Source organism: Staurois parvus, unplaced genomic scaffold (genome assembly GCF_062004578.1).
Source record: "Staurois parvus isolate SC_StPar_1 unplaced genomic scaffold, SC_StPar_1.0 ptg000217l, whole genome shotgun sequence".
Lineage (NCBI taxonomy): Eukaryota > Metazoa > Chordata > Amphibia > Anura > Ranidae > Staurois > Staurois parvus.
The window spans coordinates 2,886,456-2,905,000 of NW_028318013.1; the positions used below are offsets into that span (position 1 = coordinate 2,886,456).

Sequence of the window (18,545 nt, forward strand, 5' to 3'; positions counted from 1 at the left end):
AAAAACAGAATCACAGAGTTGGAAAAAGAATTACCCCCATCTTAAAAATGACTTGTGAACTCAATCAGGTGTAGCTAATCACCATTTTCTTTCTATCTATTCTGTCTATCTATTTACACTATATTATCAAAAGTATTAGGACACCCCTCCAAATCATTGGATTCAGGTGTTCAAACCACCGCTATGGCCACAGGTGTATAAAATCAAGACCTAGGTTTGCAGACTGCTTCTACAAACATTTGTGAAAGAATGGGTTGCTCTCAGGAGCTCAGTGGATTAAAGCGTGGTACCGTGATAGGTTGTCACCTGTGCAATAAGTCCATCCGTGAAATTTCCTTGCTACTAAATATTCCACTGCCAACTATTATAACAAAGTGAAAGCACCTGGGAACAGCCACAAAGTGATAGGCCACGTAAAATGACATATTGGGGTCCGCGCATTGGGGTCCGCGAATTCACCAACTGTGTGCAGAGTCAATAGCTAAAGACCTCCAAACCTCATGTGGCCTTCAAATTAGCACAACAGTGCATAGAGAGCTTTATGGAATGGGTTTCTGTGGCCGAGCAGCTTCATACTTCTCGGTCTGGCAATCCGATGGGCGTGTCTGGGTTTGGCGGTTGCCAGGAGAATGGTACTCGCCTGACTGCATTGTGCCAAGTGTAAAGTTTGGTGGAGGGGGGGGATTATGATGTGGGGTTATTTTTCAGGGGTTGGGCTTGGCCCCTTAGTTCCAATGAAGGGAACTCTCAGCGTCCGCATACCAAGACATTTTGGACAATTTTCATGCTCCCACCTTTGGGGATGGCCCCTTCCTGTTCCAACAGGACTGCGCACCAGTGCACAAAGCAAGGTCCATAAAGACATGGATGAGCAAGTTTCGGGTGGAGGAACTTGACTGGCCTGCACAGCGTCCTGACCGCAACCCTAACCCGATTAGAACAACTTTTGAATAAATTAGAGTGGAGACTGCGAGCCAGGCCTTCTCATCCGACAACTCAATATTGAACCCTACGGACTAAGACTGGGATGCCATTCATGTGCGTGTAAAGGCAGGCGTCCCAGTACATTTGGCAATATAGTGTGTGTGTATATAGAGCGAGAGAGAGATCCTATTTCTGCCATCATGCATCCCTGCCCTTTTTAATTGCTGACCTGCTAAGTGGAGATATGTATGCAGGTCCTAAATGACTTCTATATATACAACACATGGAAAATTATGCAGGCAGTCAGGTATGTCCTCAAAAATAGTTTGCTGTGACTGTGTAAGGGTTAACTTGTGGTTAAACCTTTTTGGAAATCCCTAAATACAGTAAACCTGGTTTATTTCCCAAGACCCAGAAAGTCTTAACCTTTTGGGTTATACTTTCACCAACCGCATTAAACACTGGGAAACAAAAAACTGGGGGGCCAGACCAGGATTACCCCTTCTACCACCAAAATACCTCATTTTTTGTTATTGTACTAGGAGGATAGATGTAATTTCTTTATCTGTTAAATACATATTTTTGCAGGCACTTTTTTTTTTTTTTTTAATTGAACTAGATATTGTGGGGATAGCATGGGAGTGATTTTCAGGCGCTCAGTTCAGTCACCAACAGGTGAGGCTGTCCAACTTAAAATACTAAAGGATTGCCCACTCTTAAGGACCCTTCCCTAGCTTGCAGACACCATCCCCCTTCTCCTTTGGGCCTGTGGGGTGTTGAGGAAATCATACACATTTTTGGGACCTGCTGACCTGGGAATAGAATTTCTTTCTGTGGCTGATCAGAAGCAGCACCTTCTAGGTCCAGAGGCGTTGGCATTGCATCAGTGCTTTCCCTGTCTTTAAAGGCCCACTCCGTGAGTAGGTTGATATGGCTGAGCACCCGGAGCTACCCAATTTACTTAAGTTGCTAGGTGCCTTTTTAAAATTTTCCCTTTGCACTGGTTTTCAAGAAGTGGTTACTTCTGTGGTGCTGAACAATGATGTAATCCACTAGATTGAGTGTTGCAAGCCACATTCTTTCTTCCCATACATCGTCGAAGCATCTCCCCATTGATGCTTTTGCTCTGGAAAGAGCCACATTTACTTCTGATCTTCAGTCCATTCCTGCTGCCTGTCTACAGTGGTGTTAATCGTCTCTAGCCATCCAACCCTCATCTGTTACTTTGGAAATCGTGGTAAAAAAAACAATCAAACACAGTAGTTCTGTCTGTGGAAGGCTAGCATTTTTACATAGCTATAGCGGGTTTGGACTGTGCTTTATTTTGGGTCTATTAAGGGATATGGGTCCCACCCCTCTGTTTTTGACAGTGCTGTTAGTACTACATAACCACTTGAAGACCAGGCCTATTCTGACACTTTGTGTTTACAATTAAAATTCAGCATTTTTTGCTGGAAAATTACTTAAAACCCCCAAACATATATTAATTAAAAGAGGCCCTAGAGAATAAAATGGCTGCTGCAATTTTATTTCTTTTATGTTGCATGGTATTTGCACATCAGTTTTTCAAATGCAGTTTTTTGGGGAAAAAATACACTTTAATTTTAATGCAAAGAAAACACAATATATAACCTATTTTTGGAAACACATAAAATATGATGTTATGCCGAGTAAATAGATACTTAGCACGTCATTCTTTAATACCGTTCACGCTCATGGAATGGTGACAGAATACGGTACTTAAAAAATCTCCATAAGTAAAACATTGCAAATTTTTACAAGTTACCAGTTTAGTGTTACAGAGGAGGTCTTGTGCTAGAATCATTGCTCATGCTATAACATTTGTGGTGATACTTTGCATGTGTGGTGCGAATACAGTTTACATGAGCTATGTATGTGTTCGCTTCTGCGCGCAGGAGCACTTTAAAAAAAAAAAGTTACTTTTTTTTTTTTTTTCCCTTCACTTTTATTCCTATCACAAGAATTTTAAACGGCCCTTGTTATAGGAAAAAAAGGACAACAGGTCCTCTTTATGGAGACATACGGGGTCTATAAGATAAGCTCCCTCCTCTACTCTGGAAAACATAGGATTGGAAAAAAAAAAAAAAAAAAAACTGATCTCATGCTTTACCCAAAAAAAAAAAAAAAAGGCATTTTTACATTTGTCCAAACCGGAAGTGACATAATGACATTGCTTCTAGTCTCCAAGAATATAGAGACGACCGGTTGACCTTCCAGTCCCCGATGATCTCTGATAATCCGGTGGCACCTCCAGATCAGATACAGGGCTTCCTGGTCACATGGGAGAGCTCAGAGAAGTGCTGGTGGGCAGCAGGAGGGGGGGCAGGGTCATCCCCTCTTGCTACCTGTAAAAGCAATCCACAGCTAATCAGCCGCTAGCATTGCTTTTAGATGAAAAAGTATTGCAGGCTGGGAAAAAAAAAATACTGGTGTTGTGGCATACAGCTGTAGCCGTGACCTCGGTATAATCACTTGAATCCAATCGCGTACATGTGTGTGATTTGGCATCAATTGGTTTATATAAAACTGAGACATGCAGTTGGTAGGAGTGGTTATCCTGAGCTGGCCTAGTTTTTGTGTGTTTGCCAGCATTCATTATTGCTGTAGGCATCAGTGTACCCTGAAGGTGAAAAATTTCCTTCTGTAAAGACTTGTGTGTCTCTGAGAACTCCAAGAACACTATTTTACATTGAGTGCAGAAATCCTATTTTCCATTCCTGTGTTACACTCTGGCTATTAAATTAAAAATATTTAATATTTTTTCTAAATTACAAGAATGTTTAATGCCTCAAAATGAGTGCCCTGAGCTTGAGTCAAACCTGTATATACTGTTGTATAAACGCTTCAGATATTTTTTGGATATATTGCACTTGTACCTGCCTTGGTTTGCTTGACATACAGTCAGGTCCATAAATATTGGGACATCGACACAATTCTAACATTTTTGTCTCTATACACCACCACAATGGATTTGAAATGAAATGAACAAGATGTGCTTTAACTGCAGACTGTCAGCTTTAATTTGAGGGTATTTGCATCCAAATCAGGTGAACGGTGTAGGAATTACAACAGTTTGCTTATGTGCCTCCCACTTGTTAAGGGACCAAAAGTAATGGGACATTTGGCTTCTCAGCTGTTCCATGGCCAGGTGTGTGTTATTCCCTCATTATCCCAATTACAATGAGCAGATAAAAGGTTCAGAGTTCATTTCAAGTGTGCTATTTGCATTTGCAATCTGTTACTGTCAACTCTCAAGATGAGATCCAAAGAGCTGTCACTGTCAGTGAAGCAAGCCATCATTAGGCTGAAAAAACCAAACAAACCCATCAGAGAGATAGCAAAAACATTAGGCGTGGCCAAAACAACTGTTTGGAACATTCTTAAAAAGAAGGAACGCACCGATGAGCTCAGCAACACCAAAAGACTCGAAAGACCATGGAAAACTGTGGTGGATGACCGAAGAATTCTTTCCCTGGTGAAGAAAACACCCTTCACAACAGTTGGCCAGATCAAGAACACTCTCCAGGAGGTAGGTGTATGTGTGTCAAAGTCCACAATCAAGAGAGGACTTCACCAGAGTGAATATAGAGGGTTCACCACAAGATGTAAACCATTGGTGAGCCTCAAAAACAGGAAGGCCAGATTACAGTTTGCCAAACGACATCTAAAAAAGTCTCCACAGTTCTGGAACAACATTCTATGGACAGATGAGACCAAGATCAACTTGTACCAGAGTGATGGGAAGAGAAGAGTATGGAGAAGGAAAGGAACTGCTCATGATCCTAAGCATACCACCTCATCAGTAAAGCATGGTGGTAGTAGTGTCATGGCGTGGGCATGTATGGCTGCCAATGGAACTGGTTCTCATGTATTTATTGATGTGACTGCTGACAAAAGCAGCAGGGTGAATTGTGAAGTGTTTCGGGCAATATTATCTGCTCATATTCAGCCAAATGCTTCAGAACTCATTGGACGCCGCTTCACAGTGCAGATGGACAATGACCCAAAGCATACTGCAAAAGCAACCAAAGAGTTTTTTAAGGGAAAGAAGTGGAATGTTATGCAATGGCCAAGTCAATCACCTGACCTGAATCCGACTGAGCATGCATTTCACTTGCTGAAGACAAAACTGAAGGGAAAATGCCCCAAGAAAAAGCAGGAACTGAAGAGAGTTGCAGTAGAGGCCTGGCAGAGCATCACAAGGGATAAAACCCAGCGTCTGGTGATGTATATGCGTTCCAGACTTCAGGCTGTAATTGACTGCAAAGGATTTGCATCCAAGTATTAAAAAGTGAAAGTTTGATTTATGATTATTCTGTCCCATTACTTTTGGTCCCTTAACAAGTGGGAGGCACATATGCAAACTGTTGTAATTCCTACACAGTTCACCTGATTTGGATGTAAATACCCTCCAATTAAAGCTGACAGTCTGCAGTTAAAACACACCTTGTTCCTTTCATTTCAAATCCATTGTGGTGGCGTATAGAGCCAAAAATGTTAGAATTGTGTTGATGTCCCAATATTTATGGACCTGACTGTAATTTTCCTTTGTACTGTTACTTTTCAATAAAAGTCTTTATGGAAACAATTATTTAAATGGTGCTTAAATGACCACTCTTTATTACCCCCTTATGTGTTTATCTTTGTACCTTTTAGGATGAGGATATGTCACTTCAGATTACAGAGAATGAGGGCAACAATGAAAATGACACCGTAGATGTGATTTGGAGGCAGCTATTGACCAGTTGCCCATGGTTAGCAGAACTTGATGAAGCGGCTTCAGAGGGTCTCATCAAACTATGGAGGAAAGTTGTGGATCGGATTTTCAGCCTATATAAATTATCCTGCAGTGCATATTTCACATTCTTGAAGTTGAATGCTGGAAGGGTATGTGACTGGTCTTGGAGTTGCTTGTTTTTCAAGTTGTAGTGCCTTTATTTGGGCTTTGAAAAAAAATTCATATCTTTTTTTTTTTTTTTTTCTTACCCCCTAGGTTTCATTGGATGAAGATGACCCTCGTCTGCAGTTAAATGTTCCTTCTAAGCAAAGCACAGATGATGCTATAGTCATGGCAACACTGCGACTTCTCAGACTGCTAGTTAAACATGCTGGAGAGCTTAGACAGTACTTAGAACAGGGGCTGGAGACCACACCCACTGCTCCCTGGAGAGGTACCTTTTAAAAGATACTTTGTCTAGTAAATTATACATAGTTATACACTGTTGGTTGAAACTCAACATACTTGAATTTTTGTAAAAGAGATCCCTTATTGTAGTTTTAAGCAATATAATCTTTTTACAGTAGGTAAAAATGAAACCTGGAAATTGATTGCTGTGGTCAGCAGTTTACAGTGTTATTTTCATCACTTTTGCAGAATCTCTCATTGAGGCATACTTCATATTTTCTTCCAAGAGTTTTGAAGAAAGCTACTGTAGAAATGCTCTCTCTAAATATGTGGATGTTTTTAACCTTTTACTTTTTCAACTGTCAAGTCTTTCTGCTAAAGTCAATAGAATTAAGTTTTTTTTTTTCTCAGGAGATGGTAACTACATTCGCCCTGGCTAGAAGACCTAGAGAATTACTTTCATTCACATTTATATAACAAGGAGCTGGTGTCTGTGTGCAGAAGGCCATCATTTTGTTAAAAAATATTAAACATGCAAAGATATTGTACAGAACAGTCATGTACCTTTTTTTTTGTCGGTCCCCCGTCGGCGCTTTCCCCCCCTGCGCTTTCCCCCCCTCCTCCTTCTCCGAGAGCCCCCATAACAAGCCCTGTGCTGTGGGAGCACTCGTGTGGGCACACTTCCAAGCCGGGTGGTGTGGGTCCGTAGAAACCTACAGCATGTCTTGGCCTCACTCCCTGTTCCACCCTCACAGTATTTGACTTACAGCAGTGGGAGGCTATGGCTCGTGCTACTCTTAGACTCCTGTGAGAACAGAAAGAGAAGGGAGAAGAGCTGCAGCGGAGCACAGCATTGGATCGATAGAGGACTCAGTTAAATGTTGTGGACGTAGCTAGTGGAAGGTTTTTTCACTGTAAAGTTGTTGTAAACCTCAGACATGAAATATGAACAAAGCATATCCCTCCATAGTGTCCCATATCCCTCCAGAGTACTAAGAGTAATTTCTGTAAGCTGCCTCGTTCCTCTCAGCCTAAATAACTTCTGACATGTTTTCCTGACACCAAGAGAAAAATGGTCAGGAGAGGGACCTCCAGCTGATTGAGATCCTCAGCTGTTTTCCTGTGAGCTGTGTATAGTGGGATGTGACTCTTCCCTCCAATCAGCTCTCAGAGTTCTCTTCAGTGAGCTCGGGAGTGTGTAATTTCAGCTCTCCACCCCCTTTTTTTCTGAACTCTCAGAAAAGCTTTATAAATTCTGTACTTTGGTTGTAGAGAAGAGATAACTTCAGATAAACAGGTAGAACTTATGTAGGTTTTGTTTAATCTCTGTGCATCACCTGAGGCCACCCACTTCACTGGCTATATATGTAAGGGTTACAACCAAATTAATGCAGGAAAAAACTTGTATGTTTAGAACTACTATAACATTTGCTCAGGTGGTCCTTGTCTCTTAATAGGATGTGTAAATGTTTTTGAAATGGCCTGTCCTGTTTCTGGTTTGTATACATATGATAGAATATAGTGTTTGTACCACTGTTACAGTAGTACATTATTTTCTAAGATAATGTAAAGTGTTTGCAGAGTTGGGGCTGTCTCCAAATGTTAATTTATTTGTGATTTTGCAGGTATAATACCTCAGCTTTTTTCACGTCTCAACCATCCTGAGGTATATGTTCGTCAAAGTATTTGCAGTCTGCTGTGTCGAGTAGCACATGACTCTCCTCACCTCATCCTCTACCCAGCAATTGTGGGAAGTATCTCACTGAGTAATGAATCCCAGTCTTCAGGTCAGTATCCTTGCAGTTCATCTCTATTGTAGTAGTAAACTTCATGCTGCCAAGAAATAGAAGCTGAAAGGAAGCTGTTCTTGGTTTTTGTTCTGGTGACTCTAATGGATATAGTGATCTTAATCACCCTTCCAAAATACATAGAAATCTTTTCTGTTGGCTGACGTCACCAAGCTGGTTCAGGCTCCGCAGGGATCCCAACAATGTCTGTATCCACCCAGATGCATTTCTGGCAGCTGGGTCAGCCTCTCAGCGCTCCGCTGCTGCCCCCAGTTATGTGATCAAGAGCGATCAGTAGTCATGTGATCGTTCAGTTCGCTTCTTTAGAGCCAGCAGGGGACAGCTGCACCATCAGCCGCAGTATGTTTATTTTTTGGTAACCCACACTTCAACATATCTCACCCCCCCCCCCCCCCAAAAAAAAGACCTTTGCAGCCTATGACTTTCAAATATCCATATGAGGTTACAGAAAATGAGGGCAACAATGATTACACATTATTATTCCCTGAATTTCACAGGTCTTATACCAGGTACAGGATGGTAATGTTAAACCCATTCAGATTCTGAGCAAGTGAGGGCGGCACCACCTGTGAAGTAGAATACAGTCTGAAAGTCCGTAAATGATGGCGTCCCACAAAGCTGTGTTTTTGCTTTTGGCATATTCACTGCAATTGTTTTAAATAATTGAACAATGAAGATGCTCTATTAAATTTTACACTGGATCTTCTGGTACACAGAACATGTAGAAGATAAAAAATGATGGTTGCCTATAAATTTAAATATTCAAAAAAAAATTTTAGACTGGCCTTTGATTTTCCCTAAGTCGGAGAAGCTTGTTCTGCATGAACCTCTTTGTCATTTTTTGTCTTTCCTATTTTTTCTTCCTTTCATAACTCAGTGGCTGAATTAGTTTCTTTTATTTAATGTACTTGTTTGAGCCAGCTATAGAGTAGTAGCCCTTATGTAATTCCAATAGAAACATCATACCACAATGGTGGGACATTACCTACATGCTTTATTTTTCTACGCCCACCCTCACTTTTGTCTATTATCACAGGAACCAAGTTGTCGTCAGCCATTCCCACTTTACTGGGCAACATCCAGGATGATGAACTTATGGGTGGGGAATGTGATGATGGAAGTCAACCAGCTTCACAAGAAAGCAATAGAGAGGAATTGAAAAATATTCTGAATGAAGACCAAGCCATGATGCAAGATTGTTACAGTAAAATTGTTGACAAGCTGTCTTGTGCTAACCCTACCATGGTTCTGCAGGTTTGTTTAAACACTATTCTTAGCTCATTATTTATGTTTACAAAGGCACTATATTTGCTTGGCTTTCCCTGGTAATTTTCTGCGCTTCCACAGGTTCAAATGTTGGTAGCTGAACTAAGAAGAGTTACTGTGCTTTGGGATGAGCTCTGGCTCGGTGTTTTGTTACAACAACACATGTATGTTCTTCGACGAATTCAGCAGCTGGAGGATGAGGTCAAAAGGGTGCAGAACAACAATACTCTGAGAAAGTACGTAGATGATATATTTTTATGGCACACTTTGGAATTCATTTTGGAATCTGTTCCATGCACCAGGGATGTATGGAATTTCATACCGTCAAATTATATACTTGACAATAAAATCTAGTTAGCTGGCATTTAAAGTTTGAATATTCGTTGCCTTGCTTTGGAAGAACATTAGAGGCAAGTGCTTAAAGTCTAAGTTTAAATAAAAATAAATAAAAAAATCCAAATGAGACAAAACTACCAATGTCCTGCTGGCTCCTGCTTTAGTTAATATCTTTCGTTTGGACTTGTCGCATGCACTCATCAAGAGTGCTGACTGTGTCCGCCTTTTCTGCCCCTTTCCCAGTCATAGATACTGTACTTTAGCTTTTGTGAATGAACTATATAAATGTAGGACTGGTGGATGAAAAGATCAGCCTCCTTTATTCATTGTTTTTAATCATCAATGCTATAGTGCAGCTTTTATGAATGAAGGAGGGGGTGAGCATAGTTGGCAGTCTTGGAGAGTGCATATAATGGGTCCCTTAGCTGAATTGACTTCTGTGGGAGTAAGGGGGCATTGATTGGAGGAGGAAGATTTCAACGCATGAACTAACTGAACAAGAACCAGATTGCATTGATAGCAAGTACTGTTCCTTGTGCTGAAGATTGTGTTTGATTTTTTTTTTTTTTTCCAGCACTTAGGTTTTAAGTGATTTCAGCTGTATTAGTACACTTGTTACAGCACAGCTAAGTACTATTTGTGACACTAAGGGCCCTTTCACACTGATGCACTTTTGCGCACCTTAGAGTTTTTTTACACTGAATGCACTTTTGATGTGTTCTCATTGACTTACAATAGAAGGTGCCTTTTTTGTGAGCTTTTGAAAAATTGCACCACAAATGTAGCATGGATGACTGTTTAGTGTCACTTTAATTTTTCAGGTATAACTGCTATACCCCCCCCCCCCCTTCTGGATTTGGGGCCAAAAGGGCAGGTCAGAGTCTAGGATTACACCTAGTACTCGGGTGTGAGGGGAGGGACTGATCGTTATATTATTGATCTTGATGGAAAAGTCATGGAGGGGGGCATGGGCGTGGGTGAAAGTTATCAGGTCCGATTTAGAGAGATTTAGTTGAAAGAGGAGCTCCAGTCTCCTGTGTAAAAATTGTCAGCAGCTACAAAAACTGTAGCTGCTGACTTTCAAAACTTTCAATAAACAGCCAACTCACCTGTCTCATAATCCAGTTGTGGGCTCACTCCAGCTGTTTTCTTCTTCTGTCTTCTGTCATCTGTCCCTGGCGCTGGCATGCTACCTGTGGGCACCTTCTGTGACAGCTTGCGTCTTCACAGCTAGGTGCCCACTGTGCATGCGCAAGCCGGGCTGCGCATTGTGAATGGTCTTGCAGTCTTCCGGGGACCTGTCACGTGTCACAGAAGACTGCTGGGATGGAGGAGAACTTTCTCTTCCTGTTGCCTAGGTGCTCAGAGCGGAAGTGGTAGCAGGTACAAAATCAGGTCCTCGCTTCCACCCATCCACTCCTGCCCAGCTCACCAAAAGTGCCATTTCATTACCACGAGCAGGGGAGGAAACCTTAAAGCAGAACTTCACGTTTTTGGTGGAGCTCTGCTTTAAGGAAGTGGTGCAACATCCATGCTGTCAAGTTAGTAATGTGAGTGGAGATTGAAGGAGTGGAGAGAGGAGTAGACAGATTTGGGTGTCATTGGCATAGAGATGGTATTGGAAGCTGTGGGAGAATATCAAGTGACCAAGAGCGGATGTGTAGATGGAGAAGAGAAGGGGTCCAAGAACAGAGCCTTGGGGGCCCCCTACAGAAAGAGGAAGTGGAGAGGTGGAGACAAAATTATAGGTGACACTGAAGGAGCGCTCGGATAGACAGGAGGGGAACTGGGAAAGAGCTGAATCTCTGAGGCCAATGGATTGGAGTTTGAGAAGGAGTGGGTGGTCAACAGTATCAAAGACCGCAGAGAGGTCTAGTAATAGAGTACGGATTAGTAGCCATTGGTTTTTAGCAGTTAATAAATTAGTGAGTTTTAGTAGGGCAGTGTCTGTGGAGTGCTGCGAGCGAAAGCCAGACTATAAGGGTTCAAGAAGGCTGTTGTCAGTGAGGTAGGAGGTAAGACGGTTATAGACCAAGCTTTCTAAAAGTTGAGGTGAATGGGAGCAAGGAGCTGGGTCTTAAGTTGTTCAGGTTGGTGGGGTCCAATGAGGGCTTTTTAAGTATGGAGGTGATCTGTGCATGTTTTAAGGGGGGAGGGGAAGGTGCCAGTAGAGAGGGAGATATTGAAGATGTGAGAGTATAGGATAGAAAAGGGTGACTGCAGTAGTTGAGGGAACAGGATCCAGAGGACAGTTGGTTAGGCGGGCATCTGAGAAAAGTTTTTAACCTCTTTAGCAGTAGCCGGTTCAAAGAGGAAAATGTTGACTGTGCCGTTAAGACAGGGTATGTTACGTGGGGAAGATATATGTACAGTGGAGTCCACTTCAGTGATCCTTTAACACAAATTAGGACATAACAAATGTATGATAAAGTAACACCCTGCACATTACTTCCTCTATTCAAACAGGAGAAAAGATTAAGGCTTCATTCACTCCATGTGCAGAGACTTGAGTTTTTCTGCACTCATTCTGCGAGGGCACAAAGAAAACAATTGTTCTCTGTGCCCTGTTCACACTGCAATAATCTCCAGTGTGTATAGAACTCATTGAAACATGCATGAAAACTGATATAAACCTGTCTCTGCAAGTGTATTCTGCGTGTTTTTTCCATCAGATTTTCTACACATATGGTGTGAACAAGGGCTTAAACATCCCGTCTCCTAGGACTCCCAAGATTAATGTGAATGGGGGTAAAACCCACAATGGACAGGGTAATACCTCAGTGGAATTCTTTGTCCACACTTTGAATGTTTGGGGGGCCTACCCTTAAAAGATTCATACCTTCCATAGTTTAAAAATGACAGGTGTACATTAAACAAGGAAAAACCTCTAATTGTTCAGCTTTCTATAGCAAGACTTATACAGTGTCTAGTGTCCAAAATTATATGAGCTGTACAGAATCCACTCAGTCATATTTGTATTTGATTGGTTAGATACACTTAAAAAAAAAAAATGGAATTAACCACTTGCCCTCCGGAGGATTTACCTCCCTTCCTGAGCAGGCCATTTTTTGCGATACGGTGCTGCGTTACTTTAACTGAAAATTGCGCGGTCATGCAGTGCTGCACCCAAATGGAATTTATGTTCTTTTTTTCCCCACAAATGGAGTTTTCTTTTGGTGGTATTTGATTGCCTCTGCGGTTTTTTTTTTTTTCGCTATAAACAAAAAAAGACTGACAGTTTTGAAGAAAAAAAAACAATATTTTTGACTTTTTCCTATAAAACATAAAAAAACACAAATTTTAAAAAATTAATTTTCATCATACATTTAGGCCAAAATGTATTCTACTACCTGACACAGTCTTTGCTAAGAATAAAATCTCAATATGTGTACAGGTTTACCTCAGTTAACGTAATTTTTGGTTTACGAATGAAAATAATGCCTCGGTTTACAAATTTTTTTCACAATATGAACTGTATGTCGGTGCTGATTGTTTTTTAAATGCAATTGTAGGCTTTATTCATTATAGCTCACAGAATTAGCTGTCACTTTCCCCAGAGTTAAAGGAAGCTTAGTTTCTTTTAAGAAACTAAAAGGAAACATTGTTTCTTTTAACTTGGGAAATAAGCTAAAAGGAAACTTTCTTTTAGCTGGGGGGAAAGTGACAGCTGAATCTCTCTGAGCTATAGTGAAGGAAACAAAATTAAAAAAAACAAAAAAAAACAAAAAGGGCGCCCCCTCCCCCCGAACCATACCAGGCCACATGCCCTCAACATGGGGGGTGCTTTGGGGCAGGGAGGGCTCCCCCCAAAGCCCCTTGTGGTATGGATTTGGGGGGGGACTCCCCCCTGCCCCAAAGCACCACCCATGTTGAGGGCATGCGGCCTGGTATGGTTCGGGGGGAGGGGGCGCCCTTTTTGTTTTTTTTGTTTTTTGTTTTGTTTTTTAATTTTGCGTGGTAGCTCCCCTCAAAATCCATACCAGACCTAAAGGGCTTGGTATGGATGGAAGGGGGGACCCCATGCCGTTTATTTTTTTAATTGCCGGCACTTTTTTTTTACATTCAGCTGTCAGTGAGGAACCCCACTGACAGCTGAAACAACACATGGTTGTCACTACTAAAATACTGCATGACTTGATAAAATAACTTGTGGTATTTTAGTATAGTTTACTTTTTTTCTGACCTCAGGAATGGATTAATTGGTTTTCAATGCATTCTATGGGAAACGGCGTTTCGGTTACGAATTTTTCGCTATACGAAAAGTCCCGCAGAATGAAATAAATTTGTAAACTGAGGTATGCCTGTCAATTGTTTTACATGGAAGTTATAGCGTCTACAAATGGCAGTATATATACTGAATCTTTTTATTTTAATTACAGTATTGGCGGTGATCAGCGACTGTGGGACTGCGGCGGGCATTCTGACACTGGAGGGGGAACTGACTAACTGCCACTGACATCCCCAGTGACACTAATACAGTGATCAGTGCTAATAAAAAGCAATGACACTGTACTAATGACACTGGGTAGGATGGTGTTAACATCTGGGGCGATCAAAGAGTTAACTGTGTGCTGTTTTACAAACTGTGTGGGTGTTTTACTGTGTAAGCATTCTGCTTTGTATTGCTCTGCTATGCAGAGCAATACAAAGCAGTATGCTGGCGCTGACAAGGGAGAGATCTTTATTGTTTACATATGGACCTCTCCCTTGTCAATTTTCCTCGGCAATTGCCGGGTGCCGGCGGGGAATCTCCGGCTATGACCTGGCGATCGACATCTGTAGCCGCCAATGCCGGCACGTGCACACCCCCTACCTGGAAATACAAAATCATGTATATATGTATGATTTTGTGCAGCCCTGCTGCTCTGTAGCAATAGTTCTGCTATAGGGTGGTCGGGAGGCAGTTAAAGGGAACATTTAACATTATTTTATACTGTTACGTCCATATATATGTTGCTATAGCATTTTGTATCTAAAAGTGTGTGATTAGTTCTGATTCATGTGCTTTTGGCATTCTCTCTGAATTTATTGTTAATTTGCTCTTGTGGTGTTTCCCATTAGGGAGGAAAAGATTGCCATCATGCGTGAAAAGCACACTGCACTCATGAAACCTATTGTGTTTGCCCTTGAGCATGTTTGTAGTATCACTGCAGCACCAGCTGAAACACCTCATGAAAAATGGTTCCAGGACACCTATGGAGAGGCCATTGAAAATGCTCTGGAAAAACTTAGAAATCCATCCAATCCTGCTAATCCTGGAAACAGCTGGACACCCTTCAAGCAGGTATTTAAAACATAAAGGGTATAAACTATTGTGACTCCTGTATAGCAGCCTCTAAATGGAAATAATGCGAATTTCATCATAAGAAGCAAACCACATTTCTGTAAGAGGACATAGTTGTCCAAGGGCCAGTTCACACCATAGAAATGCAGCCGAGATGCGTTTTTACATACGCATTTAGGATGCATTCTGGTGCATTTTCTCCCCATTTTTTTTTTCTTCATCTTAAGAACATATGCTTTTTTGGGTACCTTTTTAGGTGTGTTCTTGATGCATTTTACCATATTCCCATACAGATCAGTGCAGAAAAAAAAGCTTTTTTTTTTCTTAAATTGGAAAGCACTGGAACTGACTGTACTGGTGCGAACTATGCCATTGGAAACCATATAACCTATTATCCGTTCATTTTTTTACAGAAAAAAAACACTCTGGACTGCATGTGGAGTGTACTGGCCCTTAAGGGAACCAATAGTATTAAATAAAACATTCAGCAGAATCAAAATTACTTAAATTGGTACATATACACATACTTTTATGAGATTCTGTCATAATGAATTACATTTGGCTTCCATTGCTGTTTCGTGTGTGAAGAAAGGACAAATCAGCAGTAGATGTTTTACCCAACCCCATTGAAAGTCTTTTTTTTCTTTATCCACCCTTTAGCTTGTCTGTGTCACGTAGTGCAACAGGTGATCATCTTCTTGTGGTTTTTTTTTTTTTTTTTTCCTCCTTCTGTGGCATTTTGCACATTTTACTCAAACAGTTTATATGTGTTCTCAGTTATTGAAATTATTCTACACCAAATTATTCTGTTGCTTTGCAGGTTATGCTAAGCTTGCAGCAAAGAGCACAGAAACGTGCAAGCTACTTGTTACGACTTGAAGAAATTAGCCCTTGCTTAGCATCAATGACAAACACTGAAATTGCCTTACCAGGGGAAGTGTCAGACAGGGACACCATCACAATTCACAGTGTGGGCAGTACAATCACTATCTTACCTACAAAAACTAAACCAAAAAAGTTCATCTTCTTGGGATCTGATGGGAAAAACTACCCATATCTTTTCAAAGGTAATGGAGTATCAATGCACATTTATGCTTTTTAAGCTACTGTGGTGTTTTGATTTAATTACTTTTATGACCATCATTTTCTTTCCTAACAGGTTTGGAAGACTTGCATCTTGATGAACGCATTATGCAGTTCCTGTCTATTGTAAATACCATGTTTGCAACTATTAATGGTCAAGAGTCTCCCCGTTTTCGTGCAAGACACTATTCAGTCACACCCCTTGGCACAAGATCTGGGCTTATTCAGTGGGTGGATGGAGCCACACCTCTTTTTGGTCTTTATAAAAGATGGCAACAAAGGGAAGCTGCTTTGCAAGCACAAAAGGTCTTGACTTTAAATTAAGATCGAATAAATGTATATTCTGTGTCTACTATGTATATTCTTGCTGCTTGAGGGCTGGTTCACACTTTATGCACAAGAAAACATTCAGTTTTGTGGACTAGTGTTCTTGTTTTTGTTTTTTTGTTTTTTTTTAACCACTTCCCACCCACATGGGCGGCAGCTACAAGACCAGTGACACATACATCGCTGGGACTATACCAACACAGGGGGCACTGCACACTCTAGCGGGCAAGCAACGCTCTTCAATCTTATTCATAACAGCTTTGCTTCTGTTCCTGGAGAGCTGCGATTCACCCACAGCTCTCACATGGGGCCAATCACAGCACTGTACCATGAGACCAGCTGCACTGTATTTTGAACAATCATGAACTTAACCCATTCATGACAGTTCAAAGCAAACATTGCATTGCAGGAGCAAAAATTGTTTATTGCTCCTGCAATGCAAAGTGTAAAAAAAAAAGTGAAAAATGTTTAACCGCTTCCCGGCCGCCCTATAGCAGATATACTGCTACAGGGCGGCACAGGTGCGCAAAATAAAGTGTATATATACGTGATTTTGCAATTCCGGTTATAAAAAAAATTTGCAGCCGCGGCTGTCAATCACTGGGTCCCAGCTGGTAATTACTCACCGGTGCCCGGTGATTGCCAAGCATCTCCGACGGGGAGGAGAACTGTTTGTAAACAAAATAATTCTCCCTGTCAGCTCGTGCACACTGCAAAGCAGTGTGCTGACAGTGAAGCACACAGACACAGCACATGGTGAAACGGCATACAGTTAACCCTTTGATCGCCCCTCATGTTAACCCCTTCTCGCCCAGTGCCATTTGTACAGTGTCACTGTTTTTTTTTGCACTGATCGCTGTATTGGTGTCACGGGGGATGTCAGTGACACCAAGTCAGTCCATCCCCCCCCTCCGTTTAAGAATGCCCGCCACAATCCCTCTATAAGTCACTGATCGTCACCGTCATTTGTAAACGCTATAACTTTCACGTAAACCAATTAATTTACATGTATTGGGATTTTTTTTTTTTTTAGCAGACATTAAGCAGAATACATTTTGGCCTAAATTTATGACGTAATTTGATTTTTACATTTTTTTTGCTGGACTTGTTTAGAAGCAAAATGTCAAAAATATTTTTTTTTTCTCAAAATGGTCGGTCTTTTTTTTTTTTTTTTTTTTTTTTTTTAAATTAACAGTGTAAATATTAGAAAAAAAAAATCATCCCCGTGCTCGCATACAAAAGCAAATGCAAGCAGCGGTCCCGTGTCAACATGTACTGTAAACAGAGATTGCACATGCTTGTGAGGTATCACTGGGAATGTCAGATCAAGGGCAGCAATTCTAGCACTAGACCACCTCTGTAAATCTAAATGGTGACCTGTACAGGCTTTTAAAACATCTCCTATGGATGTTCAAAATTTACGTAGTTTGTCGCCGCTGCAGGGGTGTGCACAATTTTGAAGCATGTCATATTTGGTATCTATTTACTTGGCGTAGCATCATCTTTTAGTTTTTTTCAAACAGATGGGCAATATATTGTGTTTTTGTACATTAAAATTCTAAATAGTCTATTTTTTCCCAAAAATTTGAGTTTGAAAAATTGCTGCACAAATACTGTTACATAAAAAAAATTTCAACATTCCCTCTTTTTATTCACTAGGGTAGTGAGGAAGTGACATGAGGAAATATGCCCTTTGAGAGTCTGCAGGTGGTCATTAGTTTTTCAGGGCCTGTATGTAACTATAAGCTGACAAAAAGTCCCACATACTTGGTAGAAGTAGCAGAATGTGTGTTGTGGTGTTATTCCACATATACCCATGGCCTGTGTGAGCAATATATCACTTAATTGACCACTTTGTGTAAAAAAAAAAAGGTCATTTTTCAAAACTTGGTGGCAAAAAAATAAAATCTTCCATGGACTCTGTATGCCTCTCAGCAAATTCCTTGGGTTGTCTACTTTCCAAAAAGGGGTCATTTGGGGGGGGGGGGGGGGGATTGTGCTGTCCTGGCATTTTAGCAGTCAAACTGATTATAAATCACGTATTAGGATTGGCATGCAAGAGTGGGGACAGCCTGTAATGTCTTAAGCAACCAAAGAGAGATCCCTGTGCTCACTTATATAAACAACTGAAAAGCATCCAGCTACAATGACCATGTGGGTAGGGCGCACCTCCTACTTGGAAATGCAAAATCACACAGTTAGCCTACAGTTTTTGGGTTGCCAGTGTCCAATCCTCCTGTAGGTGGCAGTATAACCACTGGTTAAAGACTTCCTTTGTCCCTCAATGGATGAGAAAATTTACTTTCAGGGTTTGTTTCAACTTGTGCAAAGATTGATTTTTTTTCTGAACTAAAAATATGCTGACCTCCAC

General features: G+C 41.1%; 1 protein-coding gene across 2 annotated transcripts in view; it reads left to right on the top strand.

Annotated features, from left to right (window-relative positions):
* The window catches only part of SMG1 (SMG1 nonsense mediated mRNA decay associated PI3K related kinase), a 283,265-nt gene that overhangs the window by 171,175 nt on the left and 93,545 nt on the right, over positions 1-18,545 (top strand). For both annotated transcript variants that reach the window (XM_089679071.1, XM_089679072.1), the window contains exons 34-41: positions 5,602-5,832; positions 5,939-6,116; positions 7,696-7,857; positions 8,915-9,132; positions 9,226-9,380; positions 14,542-14,764; positions 15,585-15,831; positions 15,924-16,153. In XM_089679071.1, coding sequence (XP_089535197.1) covers positions 5,602-5,832; positions 5,939-6,116; positions 7,696-7,857; positions 8,915-9,132; positions 9,226-9,380; positions 14,542-14,764; positions 15,585-15,831; positions 15,924-16,153 — 1,644 coding nt within the window. The remainder of the gene's footprint in view (positions 1-5,601; positions 5,833-5,938; positions 6,117-7,695; positions 7,858-8,914; positions 9,133-9,225; positions 9,381-14,541; positions 14,765-15,584; positions 15,832-15,923; positions 16,154-18,545) is intronic.